At 43.5% G+C, this 22,010-nt stretch overlaps 1 protein-coding gene across 1 annotated transcript in view; it reads left to right on the top strand.

Moving 5' to 3' along the window:
• Positions 1 to 22,010, top strand: part of LOC309549169 (uncharacterized protein) — a gene marked incomplete at both ends in the record, with an annotated part of 85,013 nt that overhangs the window by 19,999 nt on the left and 43,004 nt on the right. Inside the window, one exon of the mRNA XM_082249269.1 lies at positions 21,113 to 21,165. Coding sequence (XP_082105395.1) covers positions 21,113 to 21,165 — 53 coding nt within the window. The remainder of the gene's footprint in view (positions 1 to 21,112; positions 21,166 to 22,010) is intronic.

Here is a 22,010-nt window from a genome sequence, read left to right as displayed (position 1 = left end):
CAGATTACAGCTTGAGGTTGTTATATCTGGGTTATAGTTATTGCAGTTACAACTGAAGAACACTATAGTCACTTTCACCTATTATATATATTACTTGTGTGTTAAACATTTATTTGGTGTCAATCTTCTAAGCTTCACCTCTATTATTGGGCTTTGGAGGAGTGATACCACCCTAACAGTTCTATAAGTATTTTTGGTATTTCTTGTATAATTGCTCACTTTACTCATTCCATTCCAGTAAACAGTTAAACTGGTATCTTTTGCGTTGAGCATATCCTTGCAAAACTCTTCAGAAAATGACTGAACCTATAGTGCCGAGCGGGTGGGATGTTTTAAAGGGTCCAGGGAGTGCAGAGGATAGTCCACTAACCAGCAGCCACCAAGAGGTCGTGCTACAAAAGTATTGGGCAAACGCTGTGAATACTTGCGCTCCATTCATACCCGAGTGTATCATTTTCAGGCGTTTTTTTGGGACGTTTTTCAGGCATTTTTTGCAGTTGTTTGGAGGCAAGCATTGACATCCAACAAAAACACCTGTAATCTGCCAAAAAAAAAGCTTGTGTACTTTTTTGTGCTTCAAGCATTTTGCTTCAGGTGACACAATGCTCATATGTGAACAAGGACCATTGAAATGAATGGGATTTTGCTTGTTGGGCGTTACGAGATTTGAGAGATGAGCATTTTACGAGCTGAAAAACGCTCAGGTGTGAACAGGGCCTTATGTACATGTGATTTTTTTTTGTTGTTGTTTTTAATAAATTTGCAAAGATTTTAAACAAACTTTTTTCACATTATCATTATGGGGTATTTGTAGAATTTTGAGGAGAATAATAAATGTATTCCATTTTGGAATAAGGCTATAACATAACAAAATGTGGAATAAGTGAAGTGCTGAGAATACTTTCCGTATGCACTGTATCACTTTGTGTGTAATGAATCTAGATAATATATGAGTTTCACTTTTTGAATTGAATTACTGAAATAAATAATTTTTTGATAATATTCAAATTTGTTTAGATGCACCTGTAAGGCTGTATGTTCTGCTGGTCTCCCCATAGGAAGGCCCACAAATTAAACATCAGTCTGGGGTGGAGCTACAGCACAAACATAGCAAACCCTTGTTTTTATGCACTAGTTCTCTTCATGAGGTCCCAACTAATTTTCTGGCTTGTATAATCGAACTGTTTAGACCTATGTGGTCCGTTGGGTGTGTTAACCACTTTAGGACCGCTTGCTGCAGATGTACTGCGGCTGCTCCCAGGCGAATCGCCGTACATGTTCTGTGCTCACTCTTGGGAGGCTAGAGGGTGAGCACGTGCCGCTGGAGGTGCGCTCCCACCCCCGCTTGTCAGCGGGGAAGCAGATGCAGCGGGCAGGCAGCTCCAATTGCCACCTGAGACCCGCGCTCGTTCCCCGCTGAGAAAGAAGAACAGTCAGCTGTTGTAAACACAGCTGACTGTTCTCCCTGAAATGATCACAGAGCTCATGTGATCCTTCTATATAGGATCACAGGTCTCTATGGTCATTTCAGAAGCAACGCCGTCTCCCCCACAGTTAGAATCACTCCCCTAGGCTCACATTTAACCCCTTGATCACCCTTAATTTTAACCCCTTCCCTGCCAATGTCATTATTACAGTAACAGTGCATATTTTTTAGCACTGATTACTGTAGTAATGTCACTGGTCCCCCCAAAAGTGTCAAAAATGTCAGTCAGGTGTCCGATCTGTCCGTCGCAATGTCACAGTCCCGCAAAAAAAATCATAGATTGTCGCCATTACTAGTAAAAAAAACAAAAAACAAAAAAAATAACATAAATCTTTCCCATAGTTAGTAGACATGATAACTTTTGCGCAAATCTATCAAAATACGCTTATTGCCATTTTTTTCACCAAAAATATGTAGCAGAAAACACATTTTTTTTGAGCATGTCATATAGCAGAATGTGAAAAATATTATTATTTTTTTCAAAATTGTCGCTCTTTTTTTGTTTATAGCGCATGATCAAAAAATCGCAGAGGTGATCAAATACCACCAAAAGAAAGCTCTGTTTGTGGGGGAAAAGGACATTAATCCTATTTGGATACAGCGCTGCACGACCACGCAATTGTCCGTTAAAGTAACACAGTGCCGAATCGCAAAATAGGGCCTGGTCAGGAAGGGGGCAAATCCTTCCAGTCTTAAAGTGGTTAAGGCACTCTGTCACATAATAACGTGCATTGCTTAACCACTTAAGCCCCGGAAGATTTTACCCCCTTCCTAACCAGGGCCTGTTTTGCGATTCGGCACTGCGTGACTTTAAAGGACAATTGCGTGGTCGTGCGACGATGTACCCAAATTAAATTGACGTTCTTTTTTTCCCACAAATAGGGCTTTCTTTTGGTGGTATTTGATCACCTGTGCAATTTTTTGATCATGCGCTATAAACAAAAAAAGAGCGACAATTTTGCAAAAATAACAATATTTTTCACATTTTTTTATATGAAATTCCCCCCAAGAAAAATGTAAAAATCAAAAATTTTTAACATTTTAGGCCAATTTGTTTTCTGCTACATATGTTTGGTAAAAAAAATCTCAAAAAGCGTATTTTGATTGGTTTGCGCAAAAGTTATTGTGTTTACTAACTAAGGGAAAGATTTTTGTCATTTTTATTGTTTTTTTTTTTAATGAGTAATGGCGGCGATCTGTGATTTTTTTTGCGGGACTGCGACATTGGGGCGGACAGATCGGACCCTTGACTGACATTTTTTACACTTTTGGGCATACCAGTGACATTACTACAGTAATCAGTGCTATACATATGCACTGTTACTGTAAAAATGACACTGGCAGGGAAGGGGTTAACTTTATTTGAGAAGGAGGGGTTAAGTGTGTCCCTAGGGGCGTGCTTCTAACTGTGATTGGATGTGGCTAGTGATGTAACAGTAGAGATCTACGGTCCTACATAGCTGGACCGCATGATCTCTGCTGTTACACAGGGGAGAATGACAGGCGGCTGTGTTTACATTAGCCGCCTGCCTTTCTCCCGGTGTAACCGACGATCGCGAGTGAGCGGGGGACATCGGGTCCGCCGCTCACTCGCGTGGGGGGTCCGTGAGTGAGCGGGAGCGCGCCTAGACCTACGTCACTTTGCCTGTGAGGGGCTGACTGCCGACGTAAATAGTCGTTAGGCAGTCGGCAAGTGGTTAAAATCTCCAAAAAATAAAAAATACCCCCTCTGTGTGATCTATAAAAAATAGCTGTTTGTCTTTGTCTATGTGCGTGTGTGAGTGAATCTATATGGGAGTAATTTTATAATTCTCAATCAACTGCTGCACCTGCAGGGCTCTAATGAGGAAGGTTGTAGAGTCTGCATCCCTTTAGATTGTGATTTCCCATTGAGAGTAACATTCAATCACAATGTGACTTGTGCTGTAATTGTATATATATTAATATTATTTGCTATTTATTTTGCCACGGAAGTGGAGTTACCCTTTAAGGCAGCACATCCATTATGAATGGGCTACCAACGTACCAAAATGGCCCTGAAAATGTACATGACCCCTTTTTCACATGAGTCAGAAAGTTGTGTGTACTGCGGTGTACTGCCATGTATCGAGTTGCCATTATCAATGATAACCCCTAACACATCTCACCAAAAGACATATTGTGGTGTGCTGCCAAGAATACTGCATATGCCCCTTTGGTGACCATTCAAAAACATGGGCTGCTTTAAAGTAGAACTATAGGCAATTTTTTTTTTTTCTTTGTGGGGTACACAGTAAGGGAGGATTAAACCCGTCAGGGTTTATTTGTTTGCCAACTGTGTCTCTTTGAGATTTTCCTTCACTTCCTGCCCCATGGCCAAAACAGGCAGTGATAGGAAATCCCTCCTAAGTGACGCAATCCCTGGTTGTCACCGGAGTTAGTGTCCCCACTGGAAAATTTCCCCTCTATCACTGTTCTGGCGAGAACCCAAGATGTAGGATTTTCTTTTACTGTCACTTTCAGTGATCGTGATAAACAAGAGAAATAGAGAGAGTGAATCTCCCTAACGGTTACAGACAGCAACAAAGCCTGACAGCGGCTCTAATCCCTCTCCACTGTACATGTGCCACAGCCATGATGCTTCGCAGCCACTGCAAAACTAAAGCATTATGGTGGGTGGTGCAAGTTCTATGGGGTCATACTGGAAATGCACTGCAATCACATGCATTGTGTGATAATATGGCAATCATCAGGTGATAAGGAGGAGACATCCCCTCCTCACCACCTGTCAAACATCTCTGAAAGGCGATCTTAGCATGAACCTTCTTTTCAGAGGACTTGCAAATGAGCCCTTTTATTCTTAACCTCATGATGCTGCTGAGGCCATTTACTCCTCAGTGTATGTGTGTTCCAGGAGGGAGCTCAGCTGGAAAACCTCTATAGAAATAGGGGCCGGCTCTTCATCCTATTACAACTTCCTAACATATAACTGTATGCATAGTACATGAAATAACCAGTTCTGTAGTACAGCGCTCCCTGTTATGTGCTATTCCATGACTCCTCCCCCTACCCAGTCAGCAGAGGAAGCGCGAGGTGTGGGCGGGTCTTCTGAGGTAACAGACAATTGGAGCTCCCCATCACTAGTAACTCCGCGACTCCTCCCTTACCCAGTCAGCAGAGGAAGCGTGAGGTGTGGGCGGGTCTTCTGAGGTAACAGACAATTGGAGCTCCCCATCACTAGTAACTCCTCTACTCCTCCCCTAAACTGTTGAAAGTTGGCAGAGCAGTTAGTACCGGGCTACTGGAAGGACGGAGCATGGCGGGAGCAGATAATAGAGGTACTGTGTTCAGGATTATTAGTGAGTGACCCCCCCTGTCACAGTGTGACCCTAATGCTGTGTATGCCACCATCATTTATTACTATGGGGTGGGGGGAGAACACCTGGACATTGCCCCCCTGGTGTATTGCTGTGTATGCCACCATCACTCATTACTATGGGGTGGGGGGATAACACCTGGACACTGCCCCCTGGTGTAATGCTGTGTATGCCACCATCACTCATTACTATGGGGTGGGGGGATAACACCTGGACATTGCCCCCCTGGTGTATTGCTGTGTATGCCACCATCACTCATTACTATGGGGTGGGGGGGGGGTAACACCTGGAAATTGCCCCCAGCTTGGGAACCCGAAAATCAGGAACACCCTGACCATTACATAATCTGCTGGGAGCTCTATTCCCATGGTAATGGGTGGCCCTTGATGAAGTCAGCGCTATTACACTGTGAGTGCTGGGTGCCATGGCGACAACCCCTCAGGAGCAAGTCCATGACAACCTGCAATTACAGTATTTCCTCAGTCTGAAGAAAGCTGGGTGTTACTGAACCAGTAAGACTGAGGACCTCTTGTGTCAGAATAGATGTAGTGAGGAGGACGGCTCCAAACAGAAGGTGAATATTGCAGGGAGAGCCACTCTCTTTTATGCTGTAAACCAGATGGAAAACCATCTAGAGGAAAAATATTAGCCTGCAGTTTGAATTTTAATGCCTCATTCACACAGGCCTACCTGAGTGTGTTTGCCTGCATGGGATGCACAGGCAGTCCCATTCATATCAGTTAGAAGGCAGCTGCTGCTCCCATTCGACATGTGTGTGTCCCCGAATGCAAACAGTGCAAATTCAGGGACACACCTGCACCCGCACGGATGTCAAATTGAGAGCAGCCGCTGTGTCCCAACTGACATGATGAATAGGATTGTCGGTACTGGGGCCCCTGTGCATCCCATGCAGGAAAATACGGCCCTCACACAAGTGTACGCTCCAAGTAGTATTTCAGGCTAAACCCATCTCTTATTAAAAATGTTCCCTCCTCCCTCCTAACACCTCTGCTGACTAATCTGTATAAGAAAGAAATATATACTTACCTATGTTCAGGCTGCTCTGGTCACATCACATGATCTCCCCAGTGTCAGCCAGCAGAGGCTGCAGGGGAGAAGAGAGAGCGCTCCAACAATGACTGGGAGTCATGAAATCACTTCTAGGCTCCTATGGCCATTCGTTGTCCGCACTCCCCCCTCCTCCCCTGCTGGCTGATCATGTGCCCGGACACAGATTAATCAGCATAGGGGTTACAAGGGGTGAGGCAGCATTTTTAACCACTTTAAGACCGAAAGGATTTGCCCCCTTCCTGACCAGGCCCTGACAATTGCGTGGTCGTGCGACACTGTACCCAAACAAAATTTACGTCCTTTTTTTCCCCACAAATAGAGCTTTTATTTGGTGTATTTGATCACCTGTGCGATTTTTATTTTTTGCGCTATAAATAAAAAAAGGGTGACAATTTTGAAAAAAAAAAACAATATTTTTCACATTCTGCTATTCGACATTCCGAAAAAAAAATTTAAAAATCAATCAAAATTTTTTAACATTTTAGGCCAATTTGTTTTCTGCTACATATTTTTGGTATAAAAAAAATCATAATAAGCGTATTTTGATTGGTTTGTGCAAAAGTTATCGCGTCTACTAACTACGGGAAAGATTTATGTCATTTTTATTGGTTTTTTTTTTGTTTTTTTTAATAGTAATGGCGGCAATCTGCGATTTTTTGTGGGACTGCGACATTGCAGCGGACAGATCGGACCCCTAACTGACATTTTTGACACTTTTGGGGGTATTCGTGACATTACTACAGTAATCTGTGCTAAAAATATGCACTGTAATAATGTCATTGTCAGGGAAGGGGTTAACCCTGTGGGTGATCAAGGGGTTAAATGTGAGCCTAGGGGAGTGATTCTAACTGTGGGGGGGGCGTGGCTTCTAAGATGACCATAGAGACCTGTGATCCTATATAGCAGGATCACATGAGCTCTGTGATCATCCCAGGGAGAAGGATGGTCAGCTGTGTTTACAACAGCTGACCGTCCTCTCTCAGCGGGGAACGATTGCGGATGTCAGGTGGCATTCGGAGCCGCCTGACACACGCATCAGCTTCCCCGCTGACGAGTGAGAGCGAGCGACGTAGACCTACGTTGCTTTGCCCAGGAGCAGCTGCCTGCCGCAGTAAATCTGCGGTAGGCGGTCGATAAATGGTTAAGACTAGTTAGGTTTAGCCTGGAATTCTACTTCAGCCTATGTGAAGGAGGCACAGGACTGATGTATGAACATAGATTCCTTTCTGTATGGAAACAAGAGGATGGTCAGTATAGTAAATGCACATATTCACACACATGCACATAAACATTCTTCTAGCTTTTGTGGGAATGTTTCATATGTGTCTATGCGTGTAAATTTAACTGATCTATACACAGTGCATGCTTATATGCTTATGGGTATAGGCACATTGAAAACAATGAATTGCATTTAAAATCAGTAAAATAAAAAAGCCAGTATGCCTAAAATGTTGCATTTTTAGGCATCAGTGTGCAAGAGACCGAATTAAATAGGCGTAGTAAAAATTTCTTGGCCTCAGCAGGGATAAAAATGCCACCATCATCAGTGGGAGAACCCTCGCTCAGCCTGGCCTAGTGTCACCTATTGACTTTTTTTTTAATAGGAATGAACCCGGGAGATTCTTTTCAAAAAATGGAACAGTCCTCCAGGATCTAGGACAGTTAACCACTTTAAGACCGGAAGGGGATTTGCCCCCTTGATGACCAGGCCTTATTTTGTGATTCGGCACTGCGTTACTTTAACGGACAATTGCGATGCTGTACCCAAACAAAATTTACGTCCTTTTTTTCCCACAAATAGAGCTTTCTTTTGGTGGTATTTGATCACCTGTGCGATTTTTATTTTTTGCATTATAAACACTATAAACAAAAAAAGAGCGATATTGAAAAAAAAAACAATATTTTTCACATTCTGCTATATAACATTGCCAAAAAAAAATTTAAAATCAAAATTTTTTAACATTTTAGGCTAATTTGTTTTCTACTACATAGTTTTGATAAAAAATAATCAGAAATAAGCGTATTTTGATTGGTTTGGCAAAAGTTATTGCGTCTACTAACTACGGGAAAGATTTATGTCATTTTTATTATTTTTTTTTTACTAGTAATGGCATCGATCTGCGTTTTTTGCGGGACTGCAACATTGCAGCGGACAGATCGGACCCCTAACTGACATTTATGACACTTTTGGGGGTACCAGTGACGTTACTACAGTAATCAGTGCTAAAAATATGCACTGTTACTGTAATAATGACACTGGCAGGGAAGGGGTTAACTCTGTGGGTGATAAAGGGGTTAAATGTGAGCCTAGGGGAGTGATTCTAACTGTGGGGGTGTGTGGCTTCTAAAATTACCATAGAGACATGTGATCCTATATAGAAGGATCACATGGGCTCTATGACCATTCCAGGGAGAAGAACGGTCAGCTGTATTTACAACAGCCAACCGTCCTTCTCTCTCAGTCGGGAACAATCACGGCTTCCCCGCTGCCCCTAGCTTCCCGCGTACGACTGATGTAGACCTATGTCCAGGCCCGGACTGGCCATAGGGCACACCAGGTATTTTTCCGGTGGGCCGGGGCTGGAAGAGGCTGTGACATTGTTTGTGAAATGCAGGGCCAGCCGCCGGTGGATGTGCTGCATAATGGCGGAATGCAGGGCCAGCCATGGGTGGATCCACCGTGGATGGATTTGTGGATTGCAGCAGGGCCGGTGTGCGAATGTATGCTGAAGGAGCCCTCACCATTCCCCCGCCTACCAAGCCGCTCCATGGCAACCTAAGCCACCGCTGAACTGAAGGTCACGTTTCGCGCATGCGCTTTGCAGCCGCCGGTCACCTGGCAACCAGGATGCCAGACGAGAAGAAGGGACGGAGAGGCTGAGGCCTTCCACAGCACCACCCAGGGGAGGGCTGGCAGCCTTAAGCCTGGGGGGCAAGTCCAGTCAAGTGGCCCGTTGAACCACCGAATCAACTCACCATCCATGCCCACCTGGTTTTAAAATGGATATTCATGTTATATAGCAAGACAAATTTGATACAATGTGGTATCATAATTAAATTTTAATAGCAACAAAGGGGGTTTAACAAAAATAAAATCTAAATTTGTAACAAATTAAAGTATTGTATGTACACAATACACTTAAAGAATATGTGATACAGAAAATACAGAAGCCAGAGAAAGAAATATCTGTATAAAACTTGTAAACTAAATATTTGTTTAAACAGTTAGCAAAGACCTCATCAAGGAAGAACTTTGACGAATAATTTCCAATACATCAAGAAACTGGACCAGTTCCAGAAGATCTCTCTCCACTGACATGAGCATTAGGGCATCAAGCAGTTCCTGTCCCATTGTGGCTCGGAGTCGGTTCTTGATGATTTTCAGCTTGCCGAATTCTCTCTTACATGACACTTGTGTAAAAGAAAGGGTCAACAGTTACTCCTAGGTGATTGACAGATTTTCATAAGCTTTAGAATAAAGGTTGTATTTTAGCAACAACCTGTGACAGCAAAAAAAACACTGCCTGCAAGAACCACACTTTGATTCCTTCTGTACCTCGACTAGTTTTTCGGTAGGGGAAATCCTGTCATCTTCATCCTCCTCATTATCATCAAGAATTATTTCCACTTTCTGTGTCTCATCTTCAGAAAGACATCCTGTAAGACTGGGAAATAAGTTGGCAAAACTTATTAATTCAGTTTTGAGAGAACATTCATTTACTCTGGCTAACTTAGAAATTCTCTCCAGTGCCCCTCCATCCAGCACTTTGGGATCTGTCCTAATTTTCAGAAAAGTGCGAGGATCCAAAAAGTGGGAATCCATAACCAATTGCTTATTTTCTGAAAATCTCTCTGTTAAGCTTTGTATGATTTGGTCCAGAATTGGTCTGAACACACTAGCTCGAAAGTATTGCATTTCATCTTCAGGTCGTTCATCGTGTGAAGATTCTCCAGCCATGCGTTTTTTTCGTGACACTCTTCGAACTGGAAGCACAGTCTCAACTTCCAAGAAGCTGAGAATGTCACTTTCATCCATCAACTCATTTGTTTTTATTGCAAAGTGTTCAGCCTTTTGTTTTAGATAGTTGAAATCTATTTGTTTCAGTTGTTCAACTGCACTTTCAATCATTTGCCATGCTACCATGAAGTCAAGGCCACTGGTTTGTAGATATTTCTACACTGGCCCTATAACATCAAAAACCTGCAAAAATATGTTTGCTGTTAAGATAGTCCTAAACTGACAAAGATTTTGAAAAAGGGATGAGGCTTCAGAAGTGGTTTTTGATTCAAACAAGTTGCTCTGGGAAATTACATATAAAACTTCAAGGGTGTCCAAATAAAGAGAATTTTCTCGCCAAAAATCCAGTTCAGGGCCTTTTCTTTTGCAGTTTTGTTTTTGTAATTTTGGCATCTTATAGAGTATATATATATATCCATCTATTTTAATTAATGTTCCACTCCTACCATATCAATCATCTAATAATTGTTTATTGATTAGGTAGAATTGATTGCCACCTATATTCATTTTTGCACAACAATTTCTATATTCTTAATTTATTCACACTTTTTATATTTCACATTATTTATCACTTGCACAACACAGGCATATTGTTATTTATTGCATCAAATCTGCACACGTTCACTTTGGGTCTGCACATATTTATTTATTTATATATTCCTTTATACCAACGTGCGGTTTGATATTTATACTTTTAATTTTATTTTTAATGTTCGTACATTCTTTTATGCATCTTTTATCCTTTATGATTATCACGTAATTTGTTTACACAGGAATTTGAATCCACTTTTCACTACGCATATTTATATTGAACACACATACACACGCTATACCAGTTAAGAGTGATTTATCTATTATTTATCCGTAGGAGTGACGCAATAATATTTTAGCAATTAGATTTCCCGAACACCCCATTAGGCAGCGCCAATCACTTCCTCACCCTACCCATACGTTTGATGCTTCCCTTTTAGGGTCGCATTTTTTGAAGTGGGCAGCAGCCAAGTGTGGTGTTTTTCATAATCTTCATATACCCTTTATCCTAAGCGCAGATTTCTTTTACCATTTTCTAATGCCGAAAATTAGTACAACCACTAGTGAACGAGGGAGAGGAATCAGAAAAGGCAATGCATATGCTGCAAAAAAATGCTTCTAACTTCCGATTCTTCATCTTACAACTTAGCCATGAACGCTTAATACGATCCCCATTAGGCTTTTTGCAGTAATAAAAGTCCGCTTCTTGAAAAGGAAGATCTTCGCATTCAGTCCTGGTTGGCTGAAAAGGGTGTTTTTCAACAAAATTTATTTTTTCTCCTATGGAACATGCAGGAGGAAGACAAAAAAGTATTTCTAATGGATCACTCATCACACTCTCTGATATGTCTTCTGGTGCGATACATTCTAACTCAGGAAAGTCTTCAAAAACATCTGGATCATTCATATGTGCTTGCTCTCTGCATTCTGACACCAGCTCTTCCTCATCCACCTGCATTTCTGCTTGTTCACTCACATCCTCTTCACCAGATACAACTGGCATGCTTGAAGAATGACTTGGTCCAGCAGAAACCTCATCAACAGGAGTTCTTTCAGCCTAAAACAAATTTTTTTGTCAACCTACTTTAAACTTCCCAAAAAGATCTAGATCAGGGTTTCTCAACCAGGTTTCCTTCTGAGGTTGCTAGTTCCTTGAGCAATGGGCAATTTCTGCCTCTCAGATAAGTTCCCAATGACACCATTGTTACTTTTAGCTATCTGTAAGGGGGGTAATTCTTCCCAATGATGACAAGTGTAAGGAGCATTCTTCCCACTGACTGTCACACTAATGAGTTGTATATTTTTAATTTTTAGCAGGGGTTCCCCGAGACCAGAAATGTATTCAAGGGTTCCTCTGTGTTGAAAAGGTTGAGAAATGCTGCTCTACATGTAACCAAGAAACTCCGGGAACTCCATGCATGGTAACACAATAAAAAAAAAAAAACTCATGCAAACAAATGAGATAATCAATACTTACCTTACATGTAAGATTTTATGTGATTTCAAATAGGTAAAAATATATATAAAAAATAAAACTTTGATCATGGAAAGTCAAGTGTGCACACTCCTTGATAATCCATCTTGAATCTTAAATGTAAAACTCATCATGCACATGCAAACAGACTAGGTATAGTCACTCTTGTTATCAAAGAGTGAATATACACTTCTGCATCATAAAATGTAAGAACCAGCCTTAACTTTTGAACTTTTTACATACCACCAAAAAAGATAGTTTCATTTGCTTAGGATCCCTTCCTGCTAACTAAAGTTCTTTCGACCGTTTTTCTCGTGTTTTCTGAGCACCACCCTTCTCTTTAGATTTTATTTTACTCCTCTCCATATTTATCAATATGAAAACAACTGTAAAATGTATAAAATACCAAAACATGACAATGAGTTACATAAAACCAGCAAACTTTTACTAATTCTGCAATCCAAAACTTCACTAATCACATGATAATATAGGGATAAAAACCAAAGTAAAACACATATCTAATGTAGGACTCTGCTCACTTTAGGTGCAAAGGTATGTGTAGAATGAAGAATCTGCCTGAAACAGTGGGCCACAAAATACCAGTAACATAGAAACATGGAATGTGTCGGCAGATAAGAACCATTGGGCCCATCTAGATTGCCCAATTTCTGCCTAAAAAAAATAGCATACTTCTATTAGCCCCTGGCCTCATCTTATATCTAGAATAGCCCTATGTCTACCCCCATGCATGATTTAACTGCTTCACTGTATTACCCTCTACAACTTCTGCAGGAAGCGTGCATCCACCACCCTCTCACCAACTACTTCCTGATCTTGCCTAAACACAACAATATCATAATGATAATATAATGCAGGATTGTATCCAATGCCATGTATTATAATACAGTAACAAGAATATGCAAAGTGCTGCTTAATACAAAGTGCTGCTTAACCACTTTACCACCGGAGGATTTTCCTGCTAAAAGACCAGGGGTTATTTTGCGATTTTTTTACTGCGTGACTTTAACGGACAATCGCGCGGTCGTGCGATGCTGTACCTAAACGAATTTCACGTCCTTTTTTTCCCACAAACAGAGCTTTCTTTTGGTGGTATTTGATCACCTGTGCGATTTTTTGATCACGCGCTATAAACAAAAAAAGAGCGTAATTTTTGCAAAAACAACAATATTTTTCAATTTTTTTTATATGAAATTCCCCCAAAAAAAAATGTAAAAATCAAAATTTTTTAAAATTTTCGGCCAATTTGTTTTACGCTACCTATGTTTGGTAAAAAAAATCGCAAAAAGCGTATTTTGATTGGTTTGCGCAAAAGTTATCGCGTTTACTAACAAAGGGAAAGATTTTTGTCATTTTTGGTGTTTTTTTTTTTAACGAGTAATGGCGGCGATCTGCGATTTTTTTTGCGGTACTGCGACATTGCGGCGGACAGATCGGACCCTTGACTGACATTTTTGACACTTTTGGGGGTACCAGTGACATTACTGCAGTAATCAGTGCTATATATATGCACTGTTACTGCAAAAATGACACTGGCAGGGAAGGGGTTAACAGTATTGGACAGGGAGGGGTTAAGTGTGTCCTAGGGGCGTGATTCTAACTGTGCAGGGACAGGTCTACTAGTGTAAAAACAAAGATCAACAGTTCTACCTAGTAGAACTGTTTGATCTTCACTTTTACACAGGGAGAACTGACAGGCGGCTTGTTTACACAAGCCGCTCTGTCTTTCTCCCGCTGTACCGGCGATCGTAGTGTGACCGGCGGACATCGGGTCCGCCAGTCACACTCCCGCACTCCTCCGTGAACGAGCCGAGGCGGGCGCGCGCCTCAGCGGGCGCGCGCCCACCCGCTATTGGCTCTGGAAGGAGTGACAGGCGAGCGACGTAGACCTACGTCACTCTGCCTGGCCGGGGCCGACTGCCGCAGTAAATATACTGTGCGCAGTCGGCAAGCGGTTAATTGTGACTTTTACATTAACGGAAAATACACACAAAGAGCAAAGTTCTTTTATAGAGAATTAGATGTGAATTTTATAAATATACATGTTGAACAGATGATTAAAGGGATACAGTTATTTGGATATCACCAAAACAACTTTAGCTTAGTAAAGCAGTTTGGATTTACAGATCATGCCTCTGAAGTCTCACTGCTCATTTGCCATTTAGGCAGTAAATCCCTTTGTTTCTGTCCATGCAGCCCTAGCCACACTTCCCCTGACTGTGACTGACACAGCCTGCATGAAAAAAATGGTTTCATTTTCAATCAGATGTTACTTTCTTTAGAAGTTTCTATGTCCTGCTCTGTAAATTGAAATTTAATCACACCAAGTTGTTTCAGTGACTAACTATGGTGTCCCTTTACCCCTTCATGCTTAAGCCTTTTCTGACACTTGTTGCTTACACGTTAAAATCAGTATTATTTGCTAGAAAATTACTTAGAACTCCCAATTATATGAAAACACGGAGGGATGGAGCACTTTAAATGTATTTTTTTCTTATTTATGTTACTGTATTTTTTAAATGTTTACACTGTACCTTTTATTACTTGCCTACCGGGCATTTTCACCCCCTTCCTGCCCAGGCCAATTTTTAGCTTTCAGCGCTCTCACGCTGTGAATGACAATTGCGCGGTCATGCTACACTGTACCCATATGAAATTGTTATTTTTTTCACACAAATAGAGCTTTCTTTTGGTGGTATTTAATTATCTCTGGGTTTTTTATTTCTTACAAAAAAAAAAAGAAAAAATACAGAAAATTTGGAAAAAAAAGAAAGTTTTCTCCTTCACTGATGTGCGCTGATGAGGCGCCACTGATGGGCACTGATAGGCTGCACTTATGGGCACTGATGAGGTGGCACTTATGGGCACTGATGAGGTGGCACTGATGAGGAGGTACTAATATGCCGCACTGATGAGCACTGATAGGCGGCACTGATAAGCACTTATTGGATGGCACTGATGAGCACTTATTGGATGGCACTGCTGGGCACTGAGAGGCAGCACTGATGGGCACTGAGAGGCGGCACTGATGGGCACTGAGAGGCGGCACTGATGGGCACTGATGGGTGGCACTGATGAACACTGACGGGTGGCACTGATGGACACTGACGGGTGGCACTGATGGACACTGATGGGCAGCACCATCAGTGCCCACACTCAGTGCCCATAGTGCTGCCAGTCAGTGCTCATCAGTGCCTAGATGAGCAGGCACTGATGGGTACTGACTGGCAGCACTATGGGCAATGATTGTGGGCACTGATGGGGGGCACTGATGGAGGGCACTGTGGGCACTGATGGTGGGCACATTGTATTTTATTTACCTCTGTTGTAATCAGGGCACTGGTGATCAGTGCCCTGATTACATTCCTCTGTGTCCCCGAATGGCTGATTGGCTCTCCTCCTTCCTCACACTGCAGTCTCCGTGTGAGGAAGGAGAGCTGGCGATGAGAGATGATCTCATATGTAAACATATGAGATCATCTCTCATTGCATGGGCCGATCACGTGGTAAATGGCCGCTGTGATTGGCCATTCACCACGATCTGGGATTGGCTGTGTCCAAGTACCTATAGGTACTGTAAATATCTCCTAAACATGCACCGTTTAGGAGATATTTACCTGACATGCAGCCAGTGACGTCATTGGCGCATGCGCTCTGAAGGAACGGCCGCTGGTGCCGTTTCTTCAGAGCCCTGTGCCGTGACCGTCGGCTCCTGCGCTCGTGAGCGGGAGTGACGTCACCGCGGCTCCGGCCAATTAGATGGCCGGATGCCGCGATCCCGGAAGACGGGCGACTGGACATGTCGCCCGTCATCCAGCTAAGCGGGCGGCACGGCGGGGGCTCGTTCTAAGGTAAGTATTTCATAATGAGCTAGTATGCGATGCATACTAGCTCATTATGTCTGTCTTTCTCTTGCAGGGTCAAAAAGAAAAAAAAAAAAAAAAAGGGTTTACAACCTCTTTAACTGGACTGTATACAGCATGTATATTGATATCTAGCTGCTCCTGGCTCTAAATACTTGTCTCATACCTGTATAATACAGGTATGAGACAGGTATATAGTGCCAGGAACAGCTAGATATCAATATACATGCTGTATACAGTGCCAGGGGGTAAGTACAGGGAAAAAATGCTCCGTCCACATGTTGTCCACACATGACACTTTTTTTTTTTTTGTCACTCACTGGCTGCTCTTCTCCCGACCACCTCACAGACACTGTCCACCGCAGCAGGTAACTTCACTTTAAATCTGGATTGCCGCCGTTGCCCGTTGCAGACTGCAGTTTACCAGCAGGCCAGCCCTCTCTTCTGCATCGGCCCCACGTTGATGGATGGAGGGAGGAGCCGGAGGTGGGTGGGCCGGGCGGCTGGGGCCATTAATCAGCGCGGAGGACGGCTGACCGCGGCGCTTTGCATGATTGGCCCTCCTCTCTGCTCTGGAGACCGTGACGTCACTGGTTGCTAGACGCTAAGCGGCCGGTGATCTAGCAACCAGGTCTCCAGGGCAGGGCAGGCGCCGGCCGCGGCCAGCAGGAACTTCCAGGAAGTGACAGCGTGCGACTCCATTTTCAATGCAATGCATTGGAGTACCGACTACCGCCTTTTCTGAGGGGGATCAGATCGGCCCGGGGGGAAATTGCCACCTTGCCCCCCGGCCCAGCCCGCCCCTGGCACTACCTTCCGTATATGTAGCTGCAGGACCTTGCTGGCTTTCATGTGTGGGAGGGGGATCTCAAACCTGCCTCCTGCACATGAAAGCTGGCGAAGTGCTGCAGCCGCCTATAGGGAAAGCAGTGCAGCTGGTGTACACCCACCTCTCTTGCCTCCCACTTATTTTCCTGCTGGTGAAGGGGTTTGAATGTGATGCTCCAGGGCCAGACATTGGTCCTTTGACAATGGTAATTATGCTCTTTTTTTGATCTTATGTGACAGCAGTCTTCTAATCAGCCGGCTCATGGCCATGCTTTCCTAATCAGTGTGCACCTTCTGTCTCTAGGCAGCGGTGTAGCAGGGGAAGGGGGGGGCAGCCGGGCTTTGGCCCCGGGTGCAAAACTTAGAGGTGCGCCGTCCCAAGTGTGCTGCCCTTGATGTCATGTCAGATTCCGTGGTGGTGGGAGGATGGCATCGCACCCCTCCCATAGAAGCCATGTGCCTGGTTCAAGCTAAAGGGGAGACCGTTCTACCCAGAAAATTGACTGTGGATGATGCATTTACCATGCTTTGGAAAAACTACTAAAAGTAATACTCATAAATCCAGTTATAAAGCAACATTCCTTTATAACTGGCTCTGTGAGTGATGCTTTATAACTGGCTTTGCAGTACTAACAAAGCCAGCTGTAAGGCATTATCCACAGAGCCAGTTAGAAAGGAATTTTTTTCTAATAACTGGCTTAATTTAGTTAATTTGTGAGTAAAGTCTAGTACACATGGGACGCATGTCGGCTGGATTCAGCCTGTGTGTATGGCAGCCAGTCTGACAGAAGCAACCAACCTGAGCAGTCAGTTTAGTGGTGTGTGTACGAGGCTTAATGCTTTATAACTGGCTTTTCAGTATTCACAAAGCCAGTTACTAAGCATTACTCGCAGAGCCAGTTATAGAGGAGTTTTGCTTAATAACTGGCTTTGTGAGTACTCCAATACATCTGGCTTTATAAGTCATGCTTTATAACCGGCTTTGTAACCACTACTTTAGAGGTTTTATAACAGGGTCTAGTAACTTTTTTTCTAAAGTAGTTGGTCATAAACCTTGTTCTAAGGCTACATTTGCACACACGTTTAGGCACAATGCAAATGGCAAGGGCAGGATTCCTACTGTTTTGACACCTGTGAGTGACTAGCTGCGTTGTATTCTGTGTCCCTGTACTACTTTGGTCTGACTTTGATGTGACTTGAGGCAGGGCCGTCTTTTCCACTGGGCATGCCCGGCGGTTGCCCGGGGGCCCCACTTGCCAAGGGGCCCCACATGGATGATGGCATGTCCCTGGTGGTCTAGGGCCCCCCCGTTATGTTGTCCGCCGGCCCGGGCCCCCCCCCTTATTGCTTTCCGCCCGCCTGCGGCGGCCGTGCTTTGAGTCTGCACTGCAGTGCACACTGGTTGCTAAGGCAAGCCCGATTGGCATCTAGCAACCAGTGACGTTAGCAGAGCAGACCCAGGATGCACAGCGCCGCAGCGGAGGACTCGGAGGAGGATCCTCCTCCTCGTCGGCTCGTCCTCCTCTCCTCCATCTCAACCCAACTGGCTCCGCCTCCACCCACCATATTGTGTAGGCAGGGGGCCCCAGTGCACTGCTTTGCCCAGGGGCCTATAAGGCTCTTAAGATGGCACTGACTTGAGGTCCATAGATCTCAAGATTACCTAGGCATTGCTTCAAGTCCAGTCAAAGTCATGGCAAATTCGCGGAAAGACGCGAGTTTCAGGTCGCACAAGTGTAAAAGGGGCCTTAGGCTTAGTTGCACAAACTTTGGAGTGCAACTTGGGTGCAACTTTGGATGGGTGCAACTTGGATACGACTTTGGCTTTGACTATTGATAATGGACAATTGTTGCACACAAGTTGCATTGTATGTTTTTTACGACTTTCATGCAACTTTTGAGGGTTAACATTGAAGTCTATGGCCCTCAAGTTGCATGAAAATCGCACCAAAGTAGTGCATGAACTACTATGATGTTGCTGTAACTTTAAGGCCCCTTTCACACTTGTACAAACGTCGCGTGATTTTGTGGCTATTTTGCTGCAATTTTTTAATGCAATTTTGATGCGATTTTGACTGGACTTAAAGCAATGCCTGTGTAATCTTGAGGTCTCAAAATGCATCAAAGTCAGACCAAAGTAGTGCAGGGACTACTTTGAAGTCGCTGCGACTTGAAGTCGCACGTATATGAACAGTACCCATTGGAAACCATGGGGTACGACTTGTCATGCGACTTTTCAGTCCCAAGTTGCAGGACAAGTCACACAAGTGTGAAAGGGGCTCTAGTTGTATTTTTGGTACTTTTGAATAACAGACTGGTTACAGACATGCAGCAAATATTTAATACAAGGGGGTGTCCATAAACAGTATATTGATCTTGGATCAGTAAATCAAAAAACTTTGAAGCATATGCATGACAGCCAGGCAGCTAGCATTTTCAAAAGGAGAGGTCAGCGATGGCAGCCTACATACTTACCTTATGACAGAGGCACTGGTGTATTTTACTTTTGTAGTCAAGTTTGAGAACCCTTCACTATATGTCTATGTGTCCCCATTCACACAGCACACCTGAAAAAAAGATTTCTTACCTTTCTGGGTGTTTGTTTATAGCAGCCTTGGGGAGACTGCAAACTATGCCGAACAATTGGAAGTGAGAGCAAACTCGATCTCTCCTTACTAACAAAAGAGGGACAGAGTTTGTTCCTCATTAACCACTTCAGCTCCGGAAGGTTTTACCGCCTTCATGACCAGGCCATTTTTTGCGATTGGGCACTGCGTTACTTTTAACGGACAATTGTGCAGTCGTGCAAAGCTGTACCCAAATACAATTGATGTCACGAAGCTGCACGATATTGGAAAAAAAGTACATTGCGATATTTTTTTTCCAACGATATATATTGCGATATTGAGAGAGCCATCAATCCAGGCTATAGTCAACAATTACCTTGGGAAGTAGTGCAGCAGCCTTCTTCTGATTGTACTACAGGGCCAGCCAGGGTTAATGTTACTGTAGTAGGGATTGGGAAGTAGTGCAGCAGCCTTCTTCTGATTGTACTACAGGGCCAGCCAGGGTTAATGTTACTGTAGTAGGAATTGGGAAGTAGTGCAGCAGCCTTCTTCTGATTGTCATTGCAGTTGCACCATACAGGGCAGGCCAGGGTTAATGGTAATGTAGGGAACTGGGTGGATAGGGAACTGCAGGTTAATAAGACACTGACAGTGTGACTGTGCTGTGGAAGGCAGAGCCTCATAGGACCCCTTTGCCCGTCACAGTTGTCTCAGCCAGCTGAATGGTAGGAAGGTGGAGGAGAGGCAGGAACGTCCATTACCAAAGTCGCTACTGTGCCAGTAGTGATTTCTTGCATATAATTCATTATATGGTCATTCACCCAGGTTAATCGTGACTATTAGGGACTCACAGTGGTGGTAGAAGGTAGAAGAATACAGCCCGTCCCACATGTCCCAGCCTGCCCTGCAGCTCTCCTGACCCAGCGGTGAGTGCGGCACAGCGAACCAATCACGTCGTGAGTAGCGGCACAGCGAACCAATCAGGTGTGCAGGCTTGCGTGATTGGTTCCCTGTGCTGCTGCTCACGGGGCGTTGCTCACCGCTCACACAGGAGAGCTGCAGGACAGACATAACATGTGGGACGGATGTGGGGCTGTATTCTTCTACCTGTACTGTGAGTCCCCAATATCGCATGTCCGGCGATGTGACTATCGCCCACGCCCGCAGCACAATATTCGATTTTACATCGAATATCGTTCAGCCCTAGTAAACAATAAAGCTACATTCACACGGGTGATTTGGCCCGGTGCAAATGTCATCGACCAGAAACTGCCGATTAGCCCATGTGAATGTAGTCTAAAGCGCCGTACACACGCAACGATTATCGGCCGACCGATCGTCCGTCTTTTGTCCAGAGTGGTGTTTTGTTGGTTGGAATGTGCCTAGACTGCACACGAATTTTCTCGCCCAACAAAAATCTACTTCTGAAGTGATGTCATGTGTTGGTTTGCTTTCTTTGTGTCCTTTTTTCTCTGAGCATGCCCAGTCTTGCTCATAAGATTTTTCCCTGTCGAAATCTGTACTGACTGCACGAAAATCGGCCGTGTTTTGACGGCGGACAAACATTTTATAGCCTGCACACCAGATTTTTTTTCGGCCGAAAAGTCGGAGTTGGTTGTCGGAAGCATCATACTAACAAGCCGAAAATCGGCCGATCGGACGTTGGATGAAAATTCACAGCCAATTTTCGACGCGTGTGTACGAGGCTTTACTCCCCACCCCCTCTGCATAGCACTTCAATTGTAGAGTTTTTAGAAAAGTGTAAGTAAAATGCTGTGTGAAAAAGAATACTGTATTCTATATATACTGTATATAAGTAGGTGTTATCCCAATTTAACTGCAAAAGTGGAAAACACGTTACATTTTCTTGCTCAATAAAAAAACACTTTTTTTTTTACAGAGACTGGCTTTCAAGTTCAAGATTTGAACAGAAGCTTCCAAGACACCATAGAGGTATTTATTTTGTGTCATGATCTCCATCCTGCCTGACTCCATTTGGGACATTGTAGGGATGAGCTCTTTAACCCATTCATACCAGAATAACTGTGAGCTGCTGCTTGGCTTTTCAGCTGAGATTTCTGTGTACAAGCACAAGTGAAGTCTTCATATATTGTTATGGGGAATTTATAGAGTATGGAAACCTTAACAGATTTCTCTTATTTGCTCCCTTTTGGTCTGCTAAATATACCATTGAATGTGCTTTGCCATATCTGTTCAATTATGCAAAAAATACCTGCTGATTTTGGCAGAAATCTTGTGAGCTGATAGCTTCCTGTGCTGTCTGTCTGTCTGTCTGTGTACAAGGAGGGGTCATGAAGATGAGGAGCTATCTGTCCTCTTTGTAGTCCATCAGAAATAAAGTAGACAGGGCTGAAACCACATGCTTACTAATTTAGTGATGTGTTGTCATGTCAAAAAGGAAGCTGGGAGCACACTATTTTGGCACCCTATATTTCTGTGAGCACCCCTGTCATTGGTAAATGGTTTGTCTCAACCCTCTAACTGCTACATCTGCAAGAGAGCAACAGACTTACTGGCAGGATCAGTAGGTGAGAATAAGGGTAAGAATGTCTAAGAGAGAAAACGAATGTAGCCATCATATCTAAGAATTGATAGGCTGCAATATAAGAAATATTTGCTTTAAAATTAGTAAAATATAGCAATAAAATAATAACTCCCCCCATGTACACAATGTACATATACATTACGCACAATTAACAAACAGTTTTTCAATTTCCATCACTTCGCTAATAATGTTATGCTTTAGATTTATGTCGTGATTTTGTAAATGTTGTTGA

The sequence above is a fragment of the Pelophylax lessonae genome, assembly GCF_965119305.1.
Source record: "Pelophylax lessonae genome assembly, chromosome: 1".
Classification (NCBI taxonomy): domain Eukaryota; kingdom Metazoa; phylum Chordata; class Amphibia; order Anura; family Ranidae; genus Pelophylax; species Pelophylax lessonae.
The sequence above is the reverse complement of the archived record's forward strand: the minus strand, read 5'-3'. Positions and strand labels throughout refer to the sequence as shown.